This window comes from Cricetulus griseus (assembly GCF_003668045.3).
Source record: "Cricetulus griseus strain 17A/GY chromosome 1 unlocalized genomic scaffold, alternate assembly CriGri-PICRH-1.0 chr1_1, whole genome shotgun sequence".
NCBI classification, from domain to species: Eukaryota; Metazoa; Chordata; class Mammalia; order Rodentia; family Cricetidae; genus Cricetulus; species Cricetulus griseus.
In genome coordinates this window covers 186054334-186068381 of record NW_023276807.1, presented here as the reverse complement: position 1 = coordinate 186068381, position 14048 = coordinate 186054334, and the positions used below count along the sequence as shown (strand labels likewise).

At 48.9% G+C, this 14048-nt stretch overlaps 1 protein-coding gene across 6 annotated transcripts in view; it reads left to right on the top strand.

The window, feature by feature from the left end:
• Positions 1-14048, top strand: part of Arhgap22 (Rho GTPase activating protein 22) — a 157399-nt gene that overhangs the window by 125302 nt on the left and 18049 nt on the right. For 4 of the 6 annotated variants that reach the window (XM_027389472.2, XM_027389475.2, XM_027389474.2 and 1 more), the window contains one exon: positions 3118-3294. The exons of 1 other annotated variant lie outside the window; for it this stretch is intronic. In XM_027389472.2, coding sequence (XP_027245273.1) covers positions 3118-3294 — 177 coding nt within the window. The remainder of the gene's footprint in view (positions 1-3117; positions 3295-14048) is intronic. One more of the 6 variants, XM_027389473.2, reaches the window with a different exon arrangement.

Here is a 14048-nt window from a genome sequence, read left to right as displayed (position 1 = left end):
GCACTTTCTCTACCCCAAAGCTGTGGGACTGGATGCTTTGAGGATTAAGTCCATGTGCTCCACACGGTAGTGCTGAAGGTTGATCCCTGAGTGTGGGGGCCACCACTACCTGGGATGCATGGTAGAGAGGTGGTGGCACAGTGACCACTCAGATTAGTTTAAAGAGTAGAGGAGGGCAGAGGGATGGCTCCAATGTCAGTTGAACTCATGTGGTAGGAGGGAGACCAAATCTCACAAGTTGTCCTTTGACCCCACATGAACATACATGTGCATGTGTGACTATATACATACACATGCACGCACAAATAAATAATAATGCAATAAAAGGGCTTGAAAGATGGCTCAGCATTTGAGAGCATTTACTGTTCTTGTGGATGGCCCAGGTTCTATGCCCAACACCCACATGGCAGCTGATGATTGTCTTAGTTTAGGGTTACTGTTGTAATAAAACACCATGACAAAAAGCAACTTGGAGAGGAAAGGGCTTGTTTATTTGGCTTATACTTCATTTTTGTAGTCCAAAACTGAGGGAAGTCAGGGCAGGAACCTGGAGGCAGGAACTTGAAACAGAGGTCATGGAAGAACACGGCTTACTGGCTTTCTCCTCCTGGCTTGCTTAGCCTGTTTTGCTTTGTTTTTTATTTTTTTCCTCTAACTCTGGACCACCTGCTTAGGGCTTGGCCCCTCCCACACCCGTCATTCCTACAGGTGGTCTGGATGGAGTCATTTTCTCAGTTGAGGTTCTTTCCAGATGACTATAGCTTATGTCAAGTTGACTAACCTGGACAGTGATCATCATAATTCCAAATTCAGGGGATCAGGCACCATCTTCTAGCCTCTGAACACTGCGTGCACACAGTGCATGTACATACATGCAAGCAAAACACTCATAAAATAAATGTAAACAACGATTTTTAAAATGTTTAGAAATAAGAGGGAAGGGGCGGGAACAACAGCCATAGACCGTCATCTTCCATGATGCATTTATTCCTGAAATACTCGCTGTCACTTTTTTTCTTTGAATCTACTATTCATCTTTGCCAAGTAAAGAGAAAAAGTAGGCATAAACTGTTGGATTCTATAAAAGCCCTAAAATTTGTTTCAACCACCATTTGATCTTCCTTGCACTCCACTCAGTTACGGCAAAGCTTGTGTGCTGAGAAAAGAAGAAACGGGTGAATGAACCTGCCATTGTATCCCGCCCTCTACTTGTTTGTTCATGCATCCAGTGTTTAACTTCTCTGTGAGCCCTGGCTTCTGCATGTGTAAAATGCTCTTAGTAATATTCCTTCTTGTGGTATCAATGAGGACTGTGTGTGACTGTGAATGTGTCACATGTAATAGGTTCCTTAGATGCAGGGATGTGACTGTCACTTCTGAACAGCATGACGCAAGAGGGACCAATTTACTATCTATGGAAACAACTTTGTCCCAACAGGTGTTTGTATATTTGAAGCAGTGTCGTTAAGATATTGGACATTAGATAATGAAGGGCCTTTGCCCCAGGAGTTGAGAAACAAAAGTGAGCCCTATGTATGCCTTAGTTGACTGCCAGAGGACGTCTCCAGTCTGTGGTATAGGAAAGGGACACACAGATGGAGGACACTGGCCTTCACAGGTAGACACAACACAGCTGGGAATCTGGGAGATCAGAGCATGAGAGCTTATGGGGTAGTGTGGGTAGTGTGTGAAAAGAAGATGAAAGGGCTGCACAGAGACAAAGCACCCATGGGAAACTTGCTGTGAACCTGTCATCATGAGTATTTGAGGAAACCACCTAAGACTGAGGAAAGAACGGGTTTGAAGTAGCCATGTCCACATTAACACAGGATGGAATGGTGCTGTTCCCACCTGCCAGAATGGAAAGCCGCACAACCATGGTGCGTCCCATGGGTGGGACATACAGAGAGCTTTTCCCTCCACAGGGGAACCACGAGCTCTGCCCTGAGGCCTCTAGATCCACCTAGGAAACTCCTGCCATGAGCCTAACTTCGTCTCAGAGAAAGGTTCAAGAGTATTTATAGGACTATGAAGTCCTCAAGCACCCAACCATTGAAAAACCACCATGCCTAGCACCTACTCAAAAACATCAGTGATGAGAAGAAAACAAGGCCCAGTATGAGAGGACAAGTAAATAGCTGAAAACAATGGAAATGTCATACATTTTAAGATTAACAGACTGAGACATTAAAATAGTTTTTTTGTTATTTTGGTTTTTTTTGTAGCTGAATTCAGGGTGTCCTAAAAGCTCAGCTGAGACTTGAGAGATACATACAAATCATAATGATTTGTAGGCCAAATCATTATTTCTGGAGAGCAAGCCTTCCATGTATGAATTGGAAAAATAACTCACATGGGTTGAACAGGGAAGGTGAAAGTTTGGTGAGCTTGAAGCAGTAGAAACTACGTGTGTTTGCTGTTATTTGGGGGGTTTTGTTTGTTTGGGGGGACAGGTTCTCTCTAGGCCTGAAAATTTGTAGCCCAGACCAGCTTCACACCTGTGAATCTCCTGCCTCAGCCACCAGAGTGCTGGGATTACAGGTATGTGCCACCATGCCTGCCTTTGTTGTCATTTTCTGCTGGTGCTCTGACAAGTGACCATGAAATCAGTGGCTTAAATTCAACAGCTTGATCTATGTGATGTCTGTATTCTGGAGATTACAGGTCTGGTTTAATTCAAGGGGCCTGTAATCTTGGTGCTTACAAGGTTATGTATGGGGTAGTCAGCTACACTAATGGTAAAGCACACAGAGAGTGTCACACACAGGGTTGACACTGATTTAGGCAAACATGGTGAAGCTACTCTAGGGACTGAACTTCTCTGAGCTGCCCTAAGATAGGCATTTCCCCCTATCCCAAGTAGTGTCCCAAGTAGTATACTTTTAATGATTTGTTTTGATATGGAAACAAATGAACAAATACAAACAAACCAAAGTGAGAGCAAGGGAGAAAAAAGAAAAGCCAGAAAGGCCCCCATGGAAAGGCCTGTGAGATGTGGAAAGACATTGGGTGCAAACTGGAAGCAAGATGAGCTGAGCTCACAGGTGTCCAGAGGGGACCTGCTGTCCTACATGGGGACCCTGCAGTAAGCCTTGCCTCTCTCTATGTGTCTTGCAGGTGGTTCCGGGGAGCGAGAGAAGGTGCCAGCCAACCCTGAGGCGCTCCTGCTCATGGCCAGCTCCCAGCGTGATATGGAGGACTGGGTGCAGGCCATCCGCCGTGTCATCTGGGCCCCGCTGGGCGGAGGTACTTCCCGTAGCTCGCATGCCCACCCTGTAGAACCCTTGTCTACAGGTAATCTTGTCCTCTTGCCCTGAGCCCACAAGTTCTCTCTCACTTGGGACTTGCTGGCTACATCCTGCATGTCTGATGGCAGCCTGGTCCTTTTGTTACTGTCCTTGAGATCGTGCCTCCCACCTAGTACTTAGTCCACTTGTGGGGGACACAAGTCTCCAAATATAGGCCTGTGGCCTTTATATGCTCATCTCCGTGCATCTAGACACCCTGCTGAATGCTGAGTGGTCTTCACACAGAGTGTGTGGGGGCCACACATTACCCTGTGTTCATAGTCAATGCCTCACTCTTCACCATTCCCTTTTCCTAGGCCTCCCTGCCACACTGGAACCCAAGCCAGACCCCCAAGCCCACTTCCTGCCCTTAATCCACTGTTTGCTTGCTTGTTCATTCAAAGCATTCAGTTAGTGGTGAAAGAGACCTGGTCTATTCCAGGTACTTTGGAATTCAGTGGTGAACAAAGCAGGTCTTGCCCTTGGCTCCCATGCCTTACTCTCTGGAGCAGTCTATAGACAAGTGCAAATGTCTGAAGGTGTTCATGAGATGTAAGGGAGCAAAGGGACTGAGGAAGAGGACAGTGGGAGGGCTAGGCAGTGGGACCATGGAGAACAGTGTTTAGACATCACTGTGAATGTAACGGGGCACCCAGGATAGTGGTGAGCAGGAGATAGGTGGGGCTGGACTTGGATTGCAAGCCTTTTTTTGTAGTCATCATGTAAGGAGTGGATCACAAAGACAAGAGTGGCCATAGCAGGCTGGGACAGTGAAACAAGCAGAGATGAAGAGACAGCTGGGGTGGCTAGCCACAGATGAATTCTAAAGGGACGTTTCTGGGCTTTTCCCAGGTCTAGTCCTGGAAGAAGAAAAAGCAAGTGCTGCCTCCAGACACATGGCTGTCTTAATAGGTTGTTGTGCATATGAAGTAATCCGGAAAGAGTGTTTATGACAGTGTCGCCATGCTGTGGGGAGGGGAAGGAAGGAACAACTCCCTTCAGAACACAGAGACTCAGAACACAGAGATCCAGCAGGCTGGTTGTAGCCATGGTGTGAATATCCTTTCTCCCTGTAATATTTGTCACTTAGGGGCAGACCTTCACTTTGGGGGCTTCCAAGCCCATATCCAGAACTGACAAGCCCCATGCCCTCCACCTCCTACCTCACAAGCTCTCCTTTCTTGTTGCTAGCTATGTCCTGCCTGATCATCTTCAATAAGCCTTGTAGAGAAGAGTAAATGTAATGTTAGAAGTTAAGATTGTTCTCCTGGGCCTCATTGGGGCAACCTCATGATCACAGCTGACTTGACCCACAGAGCATTTAGTGGCCTGTGAAGACCAGAGCCACTGAGAGGCAACCTCTGTAGCTTCAGAGGACCTCTTTTTGTGCCAGGACATCAAAAGTGAAGCCAAGGAACAGAGCAGAGTCCAGAGCAGACATCATGTGCTTGGACTGTAGCCCATAAGAGGCAGTGAGCATCAGAGGGAATTTACAGAGAGGAAAAGGACTAATAATCTATACTGAGTAAGCCAGAGGACATGCATTCCATAAAGGTCAATTAAGAGGTTGGAAAAGAAAGCAGTGAGTTAAGGAGAAGATGTTTGTAACATGTGAACCCATCACAATTCCCAACCCAGTAAGGCAAAGGTGAGCAGATAGAAACGTGAGCATGGCTTGAATGGGCACGTAGCAAAGAAGCACTCCTCATGGCCTGTGAACATGGTGAATGGGCTCAAGCTCATTGGTCACCAAAGATATGTGAATTAAGTCCGTCCGGTGGTACATCTACTTGTCACCCTAAGTGTTGCATATATCAGAGGGAAGTTGCTTGGAGGTATCTGGTAAAGTCACTGCCCTGGCACACAGAGATGCAGTTGTTTGAGTGACTGGGTTTTAGTTTGAGGTATGTATTAGATGCTGAAGTTTGGGTGTCAGGTAAGCACCTACATACTTATGTCTTGTAATCAGGAGGATGGGACCAGGCTGGAATGAGAATTGTCAGGCTATTGGCCGCATGAGAATGGGCGAGACCTCAGAAAGCAAGTGTGTTGTCAAGATAGCAAAGGATACCCTTGAACTAACCACAGATAAGAAAGAAGTCATGAGCGCTGGGCGGTGATGGAGCACACCTTTAATCCCAGCACCCAGGAGGCAGAGGCAGGCAGATCTCTGTGAGTTTGATGCCAGCCTAGTTTAAAGAGTGAGTTCCAGGACAGCCAAAGCTACACAGAGAAACCCTGTCTTGAAAAACAAACAAACAAACAAAAAACCAAACAAGCAAACAACAAAAGCAAAAAAGAAAAGAAATCAGCATCAATGGTTGGCAAGTGCTGTGTGATCCCTGGAGGAGGGTGCAGTTGAGCATGCTCATTGGTTTTGGTTGAGTTTGGTCACAGTGGTCATGACAAATGACAGCAGGGGGCTGGGTGTATGTGTGCATAGCAACTCTTCCAGGAAGTCATGTAAAAAGAAGGATAGGACAGTGGCTGGAGGAGGAAGCTGAACAAGGAGGATAGGAAGGTTTTGATGGGATACAAAATAGTATTGCAAAAGGCTTCTGGTACAGGAGAGAGTCAGAGCACCCGGGTCTCCAGATACGGAATCTTAGCACACCGAATCAGGCATCAGAACATCTGAAAATCCGTGAATGTAATAAGTATATCAGTGTCTAAAAATAAACTCACATGTTCATTCATTAGACTCAGAAAAATGGTTTCTATCAAACTGGAACATAATATGGAAAAAGACATCTTTAAAAGCCCCAGGGGTAGGAATGGGGAGATGGCTCAGTAAAGTGTTTAATGTATAAACATGAGGACCCAAGTTCAGTCCCCAGAACCCGTGTAAAAACCACATGTGGTGGCGGTATATACACTCTTAATTCCAACACTGGGAAGGAAGAGACGGGAGGATTTCCTCAGACTCACTGGTGAGCCAACCTAGTCTAAAATGGCAAACTTTAGTGTGTTTAGTGTGTTTAGTGAGAGTGTGTCTCAAAAATAAAGAAGATGACATTCCTGAGGAATGACACTTGACATTGACCTCTAGCCTATGTGTGAGCCCCACCACCACTGCTACCACATGCTCAGGGCTGGAAAGAGGGTTTAGTTGGTAAAATGCTTGTCATGCAAGTATGAGAACCTGAGTTTGATTCCTAGCACCCACATATAAGTTAGACCTGGCAGCATGAACCTGCAGTCTCAGCACTGGGGAGGAAGAGACAGACTGGAGGATCCATTCTAGCCTAGTTGGTTAAGTGAGAGACCCTATCTCAAAGTAAGGTGGAGACTGCCAAGATGGCTGAAGGCACTTACCACCAAATCTGATGACCTGAGTTTGACCCCCAGAACTTACATGGTCAGAGGAGAAAGCAAACTTGAACAAGTCACAGACCTAGACCTCTGGCCCCCACTTGTATACACACCCACGAGCACACATGCATATGTACTGGAGGTGCTGGCGTGGCTATTAGGCAACACTAATGAAAAGAAACCCAACTGGAGGAGGGAGAAAATATCTCTATTTATTTACAGTATGAACCTTCCCCCCTCCACCTCCCTGATCTTAAAAAAAGAATTTTTTATCTTAATTTTTGTGTATGTGTGCCATGTTTTTGTGGGTACCCATGGAGACCAGAAGATGATATTGAATCTCCTGGAGCTAGAGTTACAAGCAGTTGTGAATTGCTTGATGATAGGTGGTGCTCAGAGTCAAACCCAGGTCCTCTGGAAGAACAGCAAATGTTCTTAACCACTGAACTGTGTTACCTCCATTCCCAACATGGTGTTGTACATAGAAAGTTCTCAGAAATCTACCCAAAAAATCTATTAGAACCTATAAAACAACAACAAAAAACCCAGCTAGTTAGTGGTGGCACCTTTGATTCCCGGCATTTGGGAGGCAGAGGCAGTGGATCTCTGTGAGTTCCAGGTCATCCTGGTCCACAGAGCAAGTTTCAGGACAGCTGGGGCTACATGGAGAAACCCTGTCTCAGAAAAAAAAAAAATCTCAGTAGTTTTTCAGAATAAAGATCAATGTATAATAATCAATTGTATTTGTATTCAGTAGCAGTCATAAAATAGAAAATGAAATTAGGAACATTTCATTTGCAATAGCAACCAAAAGAATAAAACACTTGGAAATACATTTAATTTTTACCCTAAAAACAACCAAGCATTGTTGAAACTGAAGACTCAGGTCAGTGGGCAGCTATCCTGTGTCTGTGCATTGAAAACTTTCCATTAAGAAGAGGGAGCATTTGGGGCTGGAGAGATGGGCAAGAGTGCTTGCTGCTCTTGAGAGACCCGAGTTCAGTTCCCAGCACACACCAGGCAGCTCTCAGCCACCTGTAACTCCAGTTCAGGAGACCCAGCGCCCTCTTTGGCCCCCCACAGACCCCTGTACTCAGGTGTACATACACACAGACACATTCATGTTTACATATAAAAATAAAATCTTAGATTTGAAAAGGAGGGGCCATCCCCAGCCCAACCATTGAACTTCTGCACCAAGTTAAAGGAGGACACACTGGCTGAGAATCAGTGGGGAAGGACATGCCAGCTCTCTGTAAGGAGAGATAACAGTCAGATGTCTCAGGGTCTAATGGGTGGCCAGCCCTTGAAGCCTGGGATTTATGTGTACATGGAAGGTGCTTAGGAAACCTGACTGTGACAGGCATAGTGGCATGAAGATCTGACATCAGGTTTTGATCTGGATGTGATCTAACTCTGCTTCTCTGAACCCTTGACAGCTCTCTGGAACTTTGTAATGACTGCACCTTACAGGGTCTTACCCACCCTCCCTCTAACCCTGTACAGCTTATCAACTCTGTTCTCTGATCATCTTTGCTTATCCTTCCCTTTTTCTTGTACCCTGGTGGTCACACTTAGCTCTTCATCTGGCCCTTCAGTGGTCAGTGGCACCTGCCAGAATACTGGGGTACAGCATTCAGCACTGGAGGATTGTGGAAGAGCTGGGTACCCACAGGGGTTAGGGTTACTCAGGTACAGGTATCTCCTCACACCATGGCGTGATTGACATGGGTCCAGCATCCTGGATTGGTATGGCATATAGGGGCATGTGAGCATAGGATCCAGCTGCTGGTGAGATGGAGCTGCAGAGATGGTACAGCAGAGCAGAGGCAGCAAAGGGGAGTGTCTTCCACCCAAGTCCAAGCTCTAGCAGCCTGCTTGTACAGTCCAGGAAAGGTCCTGTGGACCACTGCTTCTACGTATCATATCTGCTTCTACACTACCCACAGGCATTGAGTCTTATGGTTGAACCAATCCTGGCCTAGCTGCTAGTCACAATTTTCCCTTCACCTAGGGAAGTGCACCCCCTCTGGCCAAAGTGGGAATGATTTCTGAAGGTTCCTGGTTGCAAAAGCCTAGTCACACTGTCTCAAACAGCTCTGGGTGGGGCTGGGCCTCAGGGGCAGGGAGAATCAGCTACAGTTTGTGGTATAGTTGGCTCAGTGCACTCATAGACAGCCAACAGCTGGTGCTGGCATGAAGGTGGTTGTCTGACTGTATGACCTATAGTCTCCTTGATCAAGGCAAGGACAACACAGCAGCTGCTAGTTAGTTTGATTCCTTATTCCTGGTGTCTTTGCTTATTTACAGGAAAATGAACATCAGAAGGAACACTTACAATCAAAGCCAAAGAACTTATCATTAGCGCCAACAGTGATTGTGAGAGTATTTGCACCTGCTGGGTGCCCAGGGAGAGTTGATCCCTTTGCCTCTTGTAAGCTTTTGCTTTTGGTTTGCTAATAGTCACCACCTTAGTGGGTGTGAAGTGGTGTTTCGTTGTTTAAACAAAGTGTTGCAAGAAGGCCAAAACCAGCCGGAGGATGTCTGGCAGGAATCTTAGCCGTGGCAGAAAGGAACATTGATGTGGGTTGGAGGAAACTCTGGCTGAGGTTCAGGTGGTGGGTGAGCACCTCCTGCTTTTACTAGGCTTTTACTTCTCAGGGAGATGGAGAGAGAGAGAGAGAGACAGAGCATTGGCAAGTTCTGAGGCAGAGAATGTGATGGTCTGAGATTCAGTTTTGAGGGGACCTCTGACTGCTCCCTGGAAAGCAGGAGGGGGTCGAGAATCTGGACTATGCATGCAAGCCTGCAGCTTTTCTCATGGGCCTGGCTGGTGAATTGAGGAGATTGCAATGCTGCTCGGAAATGGAGTGATGAGATCACCAGGATGTGTGAGAAAGGGAGGTGTGGACATTGACTCCAGGAGTCATGCTGAGCATTTTGCAAGGGGTTAGTAGTGACAGTGAAAGAGGAACCAGCGTGGAACAGGCTGGGGGCATTGTGAGAGCATGGCTATCTAGACACATTTGGGTTTGAACTATCTGTGAGTCTGTATAGGCAGCTAAGGTTGGAGTCTGAGGGCTGGGGACCATTTCTCCCCAGAGCTATTTGCTCTGTATCTCAGCCTCTCTGGGAGACTCGAGAAAATGGTCTTATTTCTAATTCTAGTGAATGTGGACCTGCCAAGCCGTGAGTCTGAGACTGGGCTTTGGTCACTTGAACCTGGTTCTGATGCTGTCTGCCCATTCTAGTGAGACGTGAAGGTTCAGATACCAGGTGGAAACTTCCCCATGGGCCTGGGATCCTAGTCTAAGATAGGGCAAATGAGGCATCTGCAGGTCTTAGGGACTGGTTCACAGTGCCCTTGGGTTTCCTTTCCTGAAGCACTTGAGGCCTCTCCCCTAAAAGAGCTCCAGAAGCCCATGATTTGGAATCTTCAAGTTAGGGGAGACATGTAGCAGCCACTACTCCAGGCTCAGAAGAGCCAAGGCATTGGACCATCTGCCAGGAAAGCCAAAGCCAGAGCAACTGCTCTACTGGGAGTTCCTTGCGGCACAGCCCTGCTTCAGCCACTTCTAACTTCCTCTCTTGTGCAGCCCTATGGACCAGCCTTCCCTCACTATGCTACATGGAGCTCAGAGCTCTTGCACACACAGCTCAGCACTCTTACACACATAGCTCAGCACCCTTGCACACACAACTCAGAGACAGCCATCTAAACTGAAGCACCCACCTGCCATCAGGCTGCTCATGAAGGGGAACCATCCTCATGGTCTCAGCTCCCCACCCAAGGGTGTCCAACCCAACAGACTAGAACTCAGTGAAATAGGGCTGGTGAGAACCAATAATCAGGAGGCAACTGCAAACCTCCATCCACCTGGAAATTTCCTAGGCTGGTAGGTCTAATTCAGGGACCTCCAGGTTGGGAAACTGGGGTTCAGAGAGGAGAAAACAAGCCAGCACCACTGTCTGCCCACCCTAGGGGAAGTAGGTAGGTGCCTCCCTTCCCACCTTCAGACTGACCTGAGGAGAGAAACTAGACACTTTGGATTTTACACACTCTTGGATGGAGGACTTTAGCCCTACACTCAGGTTCAGGGCCTGCACTAGGAGTCTCAGTGTCCCATAGCCCAAAACTTCTGGGAGCATGGGCATTCCTCCAGGGACCCAGGGGAGGAGAAAATGCCCCATGCCTTTTCCACTTCTTGGGCTGACATGTCCCCTCTTTCTCTTGTAGTTCAAGCATCCTACAGTTACCCAACACCCCTTGATAGTCCCTGACAGTCTTTTCCACCCTCAGCCAGCTCAAACCTACCAAGATCCTTTGGCTGGGTAAGGTGAGGAAGTCACAGGTTCCAGGAAAGGACATGGACATCAAAATTCCCCATTTGAAATAAAGACAGGATGTGATTGAGACCAGCTCAGCCTATCTTCATTTACTTTGATCATTATGGATTTTTTTTTTGCATTAAGGTTTATTTATTTATTTATTTTCGTTTTGTTTTTTTTGAGACAGGGTTTCTCTGTGTAGCTTTGGAGCCTATCCTGGCACTCACTCTGGAGACCAGGCTAGCCTGGAACTCACAGAGATCCGCCTGCCTCTGCCTCCCAAGTGATGGGATTAAAGGCATGCGCCACCAGCGCCTGGCTGTTTTTGTTGTTTTGAGACAGGGTCTAGCTACATAGCCCTGGCTGTCCTGGAACTCACTATGTAGATCAGGCTGGCCTCACAGAGATCTACCACTTCTGCCTCCCGAGTGCTGGGTGTAAAGGCATACACACCTTCTATTCACATCTGGCGCAAGGTGTGTTCTTAAAAATATTGCAATGGGTTGTGCATCTTGGTTCTTGGAGCAGCTCTAAAGTTTCCCTTGGTCCTTACCCCAAGCTAGATCCTACGAAACCCGAGCAAGTAAAGTTACTGTTCCTTACACACCTAGCTTGAAAAGGGACCCTATTCCCCCAGACTAGGGCTTTCTTCCTCCCCTCTCTCCATGTCTCCATCTCTTCCTGCTTTGCCACCTGCCTCCTGGTGTAGGCTGACCCTGTGCACCACTTGGAAACATAACGATTGTGGACTCTTCTAAAGCACCCCTGAGAAGTTAGGCTTTGTGGGAAGACATTTTTGGAATGATTTGTCAGTTTCAGCTAAGAGACCCCAGGCAAATCGCACAACCCATCCGAGCCTCCACTGTCTCTTGTAAAAATGAGTTAATTATCTTTTAGATCTGTTCAAGGAGACAAGGTCAAATCCAGACCATTGCTGCAACCCTAGGGATAGGTTTCAAGGAGGTAAGAGACCTGGAAAGCCTGGAGTGTGGAGCCCTCCCACCCCACACGCCAGCGTTGCTTTAGGTCAGGCATTAATGTTGGGCTGGCAGGGTGATTCAGACCCAGTTGCCCAATCCTCTCTGGCCTCCCTTGCCACCACCTGGCCTGCGTGGGTGCTCCAGAAGTGGGTCCCCAGCTAGGAGGAAGTGACCACGTGGGAAGCTGCTGCGAACTCAGAGCGCCTGATACCGCGGCACAGAAAAGGGGGTGCGCATCGGGAGCTCCCAGCGCGGGGAGCTGTCTGACGGGAGGCATCTCAGGCACTTGATCCTCCCTCCCTCGCCTCGGGTCCGGCCCCGGGCGGCTCTGGCCGGGCGGGCGGCGGGCAAGACGCTACCTGTGCGCGTGCCGGGCATTCCTGCTGCCGCCGTGCCGCCGCGCCGGGCGCGCCATGGGCCTGATGCCGGCTGCGCGGGCTTTCTCCAGCTGCCGCGCCTGCCCACGGCCGCCTTGCCGCCTGTCCGCCTGCTGTGCGCCCGCCGCCCCAGGTAGGGGCTCGACAGGATGCGGGGCCCCGGGACACGGGGCTCGGGGGAGGAGCGGTGGTAAGGTAGGGTGGCCGTATCGCAGGGGCCGGGGATCCTGGACTGGTACAGAGTGGCTGCGACGGTGTACGTGCCTGTGCGTGTTGGTGGGAAGAGGAACCGGGGATTCCCCCTCCATCCATTCTGTCGGGGGTGAGAGCTGTGTGGAGAGACGGGAAACTGAGTCCAGGAATTTACATCCCCTACTGCTCAAGAGACCTAGCCCGAGGTGGATCCATGGCGCTGACTCCAAGCCCGATTGGTGGCCTCTGGAAAGCCACCATCCAGAGGAGGCAATCGGTTTGCCTTGGGGACTCCCTGGGTTTGGGCAACCCTTTTCTTTGGGACCTTAGCGTGTGGCGTTTTTCAGCCATGCTGGGAGCAAGTTAGAAGGAGTTTGCAGTCCCTTCCTAATCTGAGACTGTCTCAGTTGGCAGGGCCTGAAAGAAGGACAGTTGGTGGTCCAACCAAAGGGAAAGTGGATAATTCAAAGAGTTAGTGCATGGCAGGTTGCAGATGGGAGTGGACCAACGAGCAAGAAAAGCCTGTAGCCAAGAGGGCGACTGTAGATTTACTCGAAGTTTGCAAGCCTCTGGAGAATTTTCTCGTTGTGCCCCCCTCCCTGACTGTGGCCTCCTTTTCACTAGGGAGGGCCAAAGGTAGACAGATGGTGGCCAAGCCGACCTGCTGCCTCAGCTCTGGGACCAGATCCAGAAGGAATCCCAGTGGCTTCCCATTCCCTGGCAGGAACTCTCCCCACAGGGCTTCCCCTGAGGGTAAGGAGAAAACTACTAGGTACTCTGTGTTTGTGCTGCAGTTCACCTGTGGACATAGCTCCAGGACTTGGCAGGGAGGTTGAGGGCCACATCCAGGGTCTTCTAGAATGAGCTCTAAGCAGCAGCTGGGGCTGGGGCTTCCACTCCTGCTTGAGATTCTGAGATGTACTCACTCACTGGAGGCATGCAGGCTCGTCTAGAGGGAGCAGCTGTCAGGCAGAAGCTGCGACTGCAGGTCCATCCTGAGGAAAGCCACCTCTGCCAGCTCCCTCTCAGTTGGCAGAGTGGGTACTTTGTGACCAATGTGGATCGGGACCTCTAGGAAGCACATACTGACTGGGTTTCCAGCAACACAACAAGCCTACTGGAACTGATTCTTGGCATATTTCCTGTCTCAGACTTGCCAGGAGGGCTTTGGGAGTTCAGCAGGTGGGGCTAGGCCCCACAGGGTCTGTCAGAGAGATTGTGGCAAAGAAAACAGTGGGCAGGGCCAGAGGGAAGGGAGGCTGCCGAAGACCTGAACATGGCTTGTATACAGCAGGGTCAGCTGGCAAGGAAGACTCAGGAGGCTGAGTAGGAATGAGGTCTGGATTTTTCCTTTCAAGAGTCCAGTGGAGGAGGGGATGCCCTGAGATTTTAAGTCCATCTTGGGCCTCGGGACAGACTGTGAGCACAGCTGTTTCCTCACTCTGTAGAGACAGGCCTGTAGTCTACTGGTTTAGCCAAATGTATGCCCAGAATCTGTGTCTCTTTGGTCTTATTGCTTGCTTGTCTGTGCCTCCCCCCCTCATGGCATCTGGGCTCAGTGCTCACAAGAC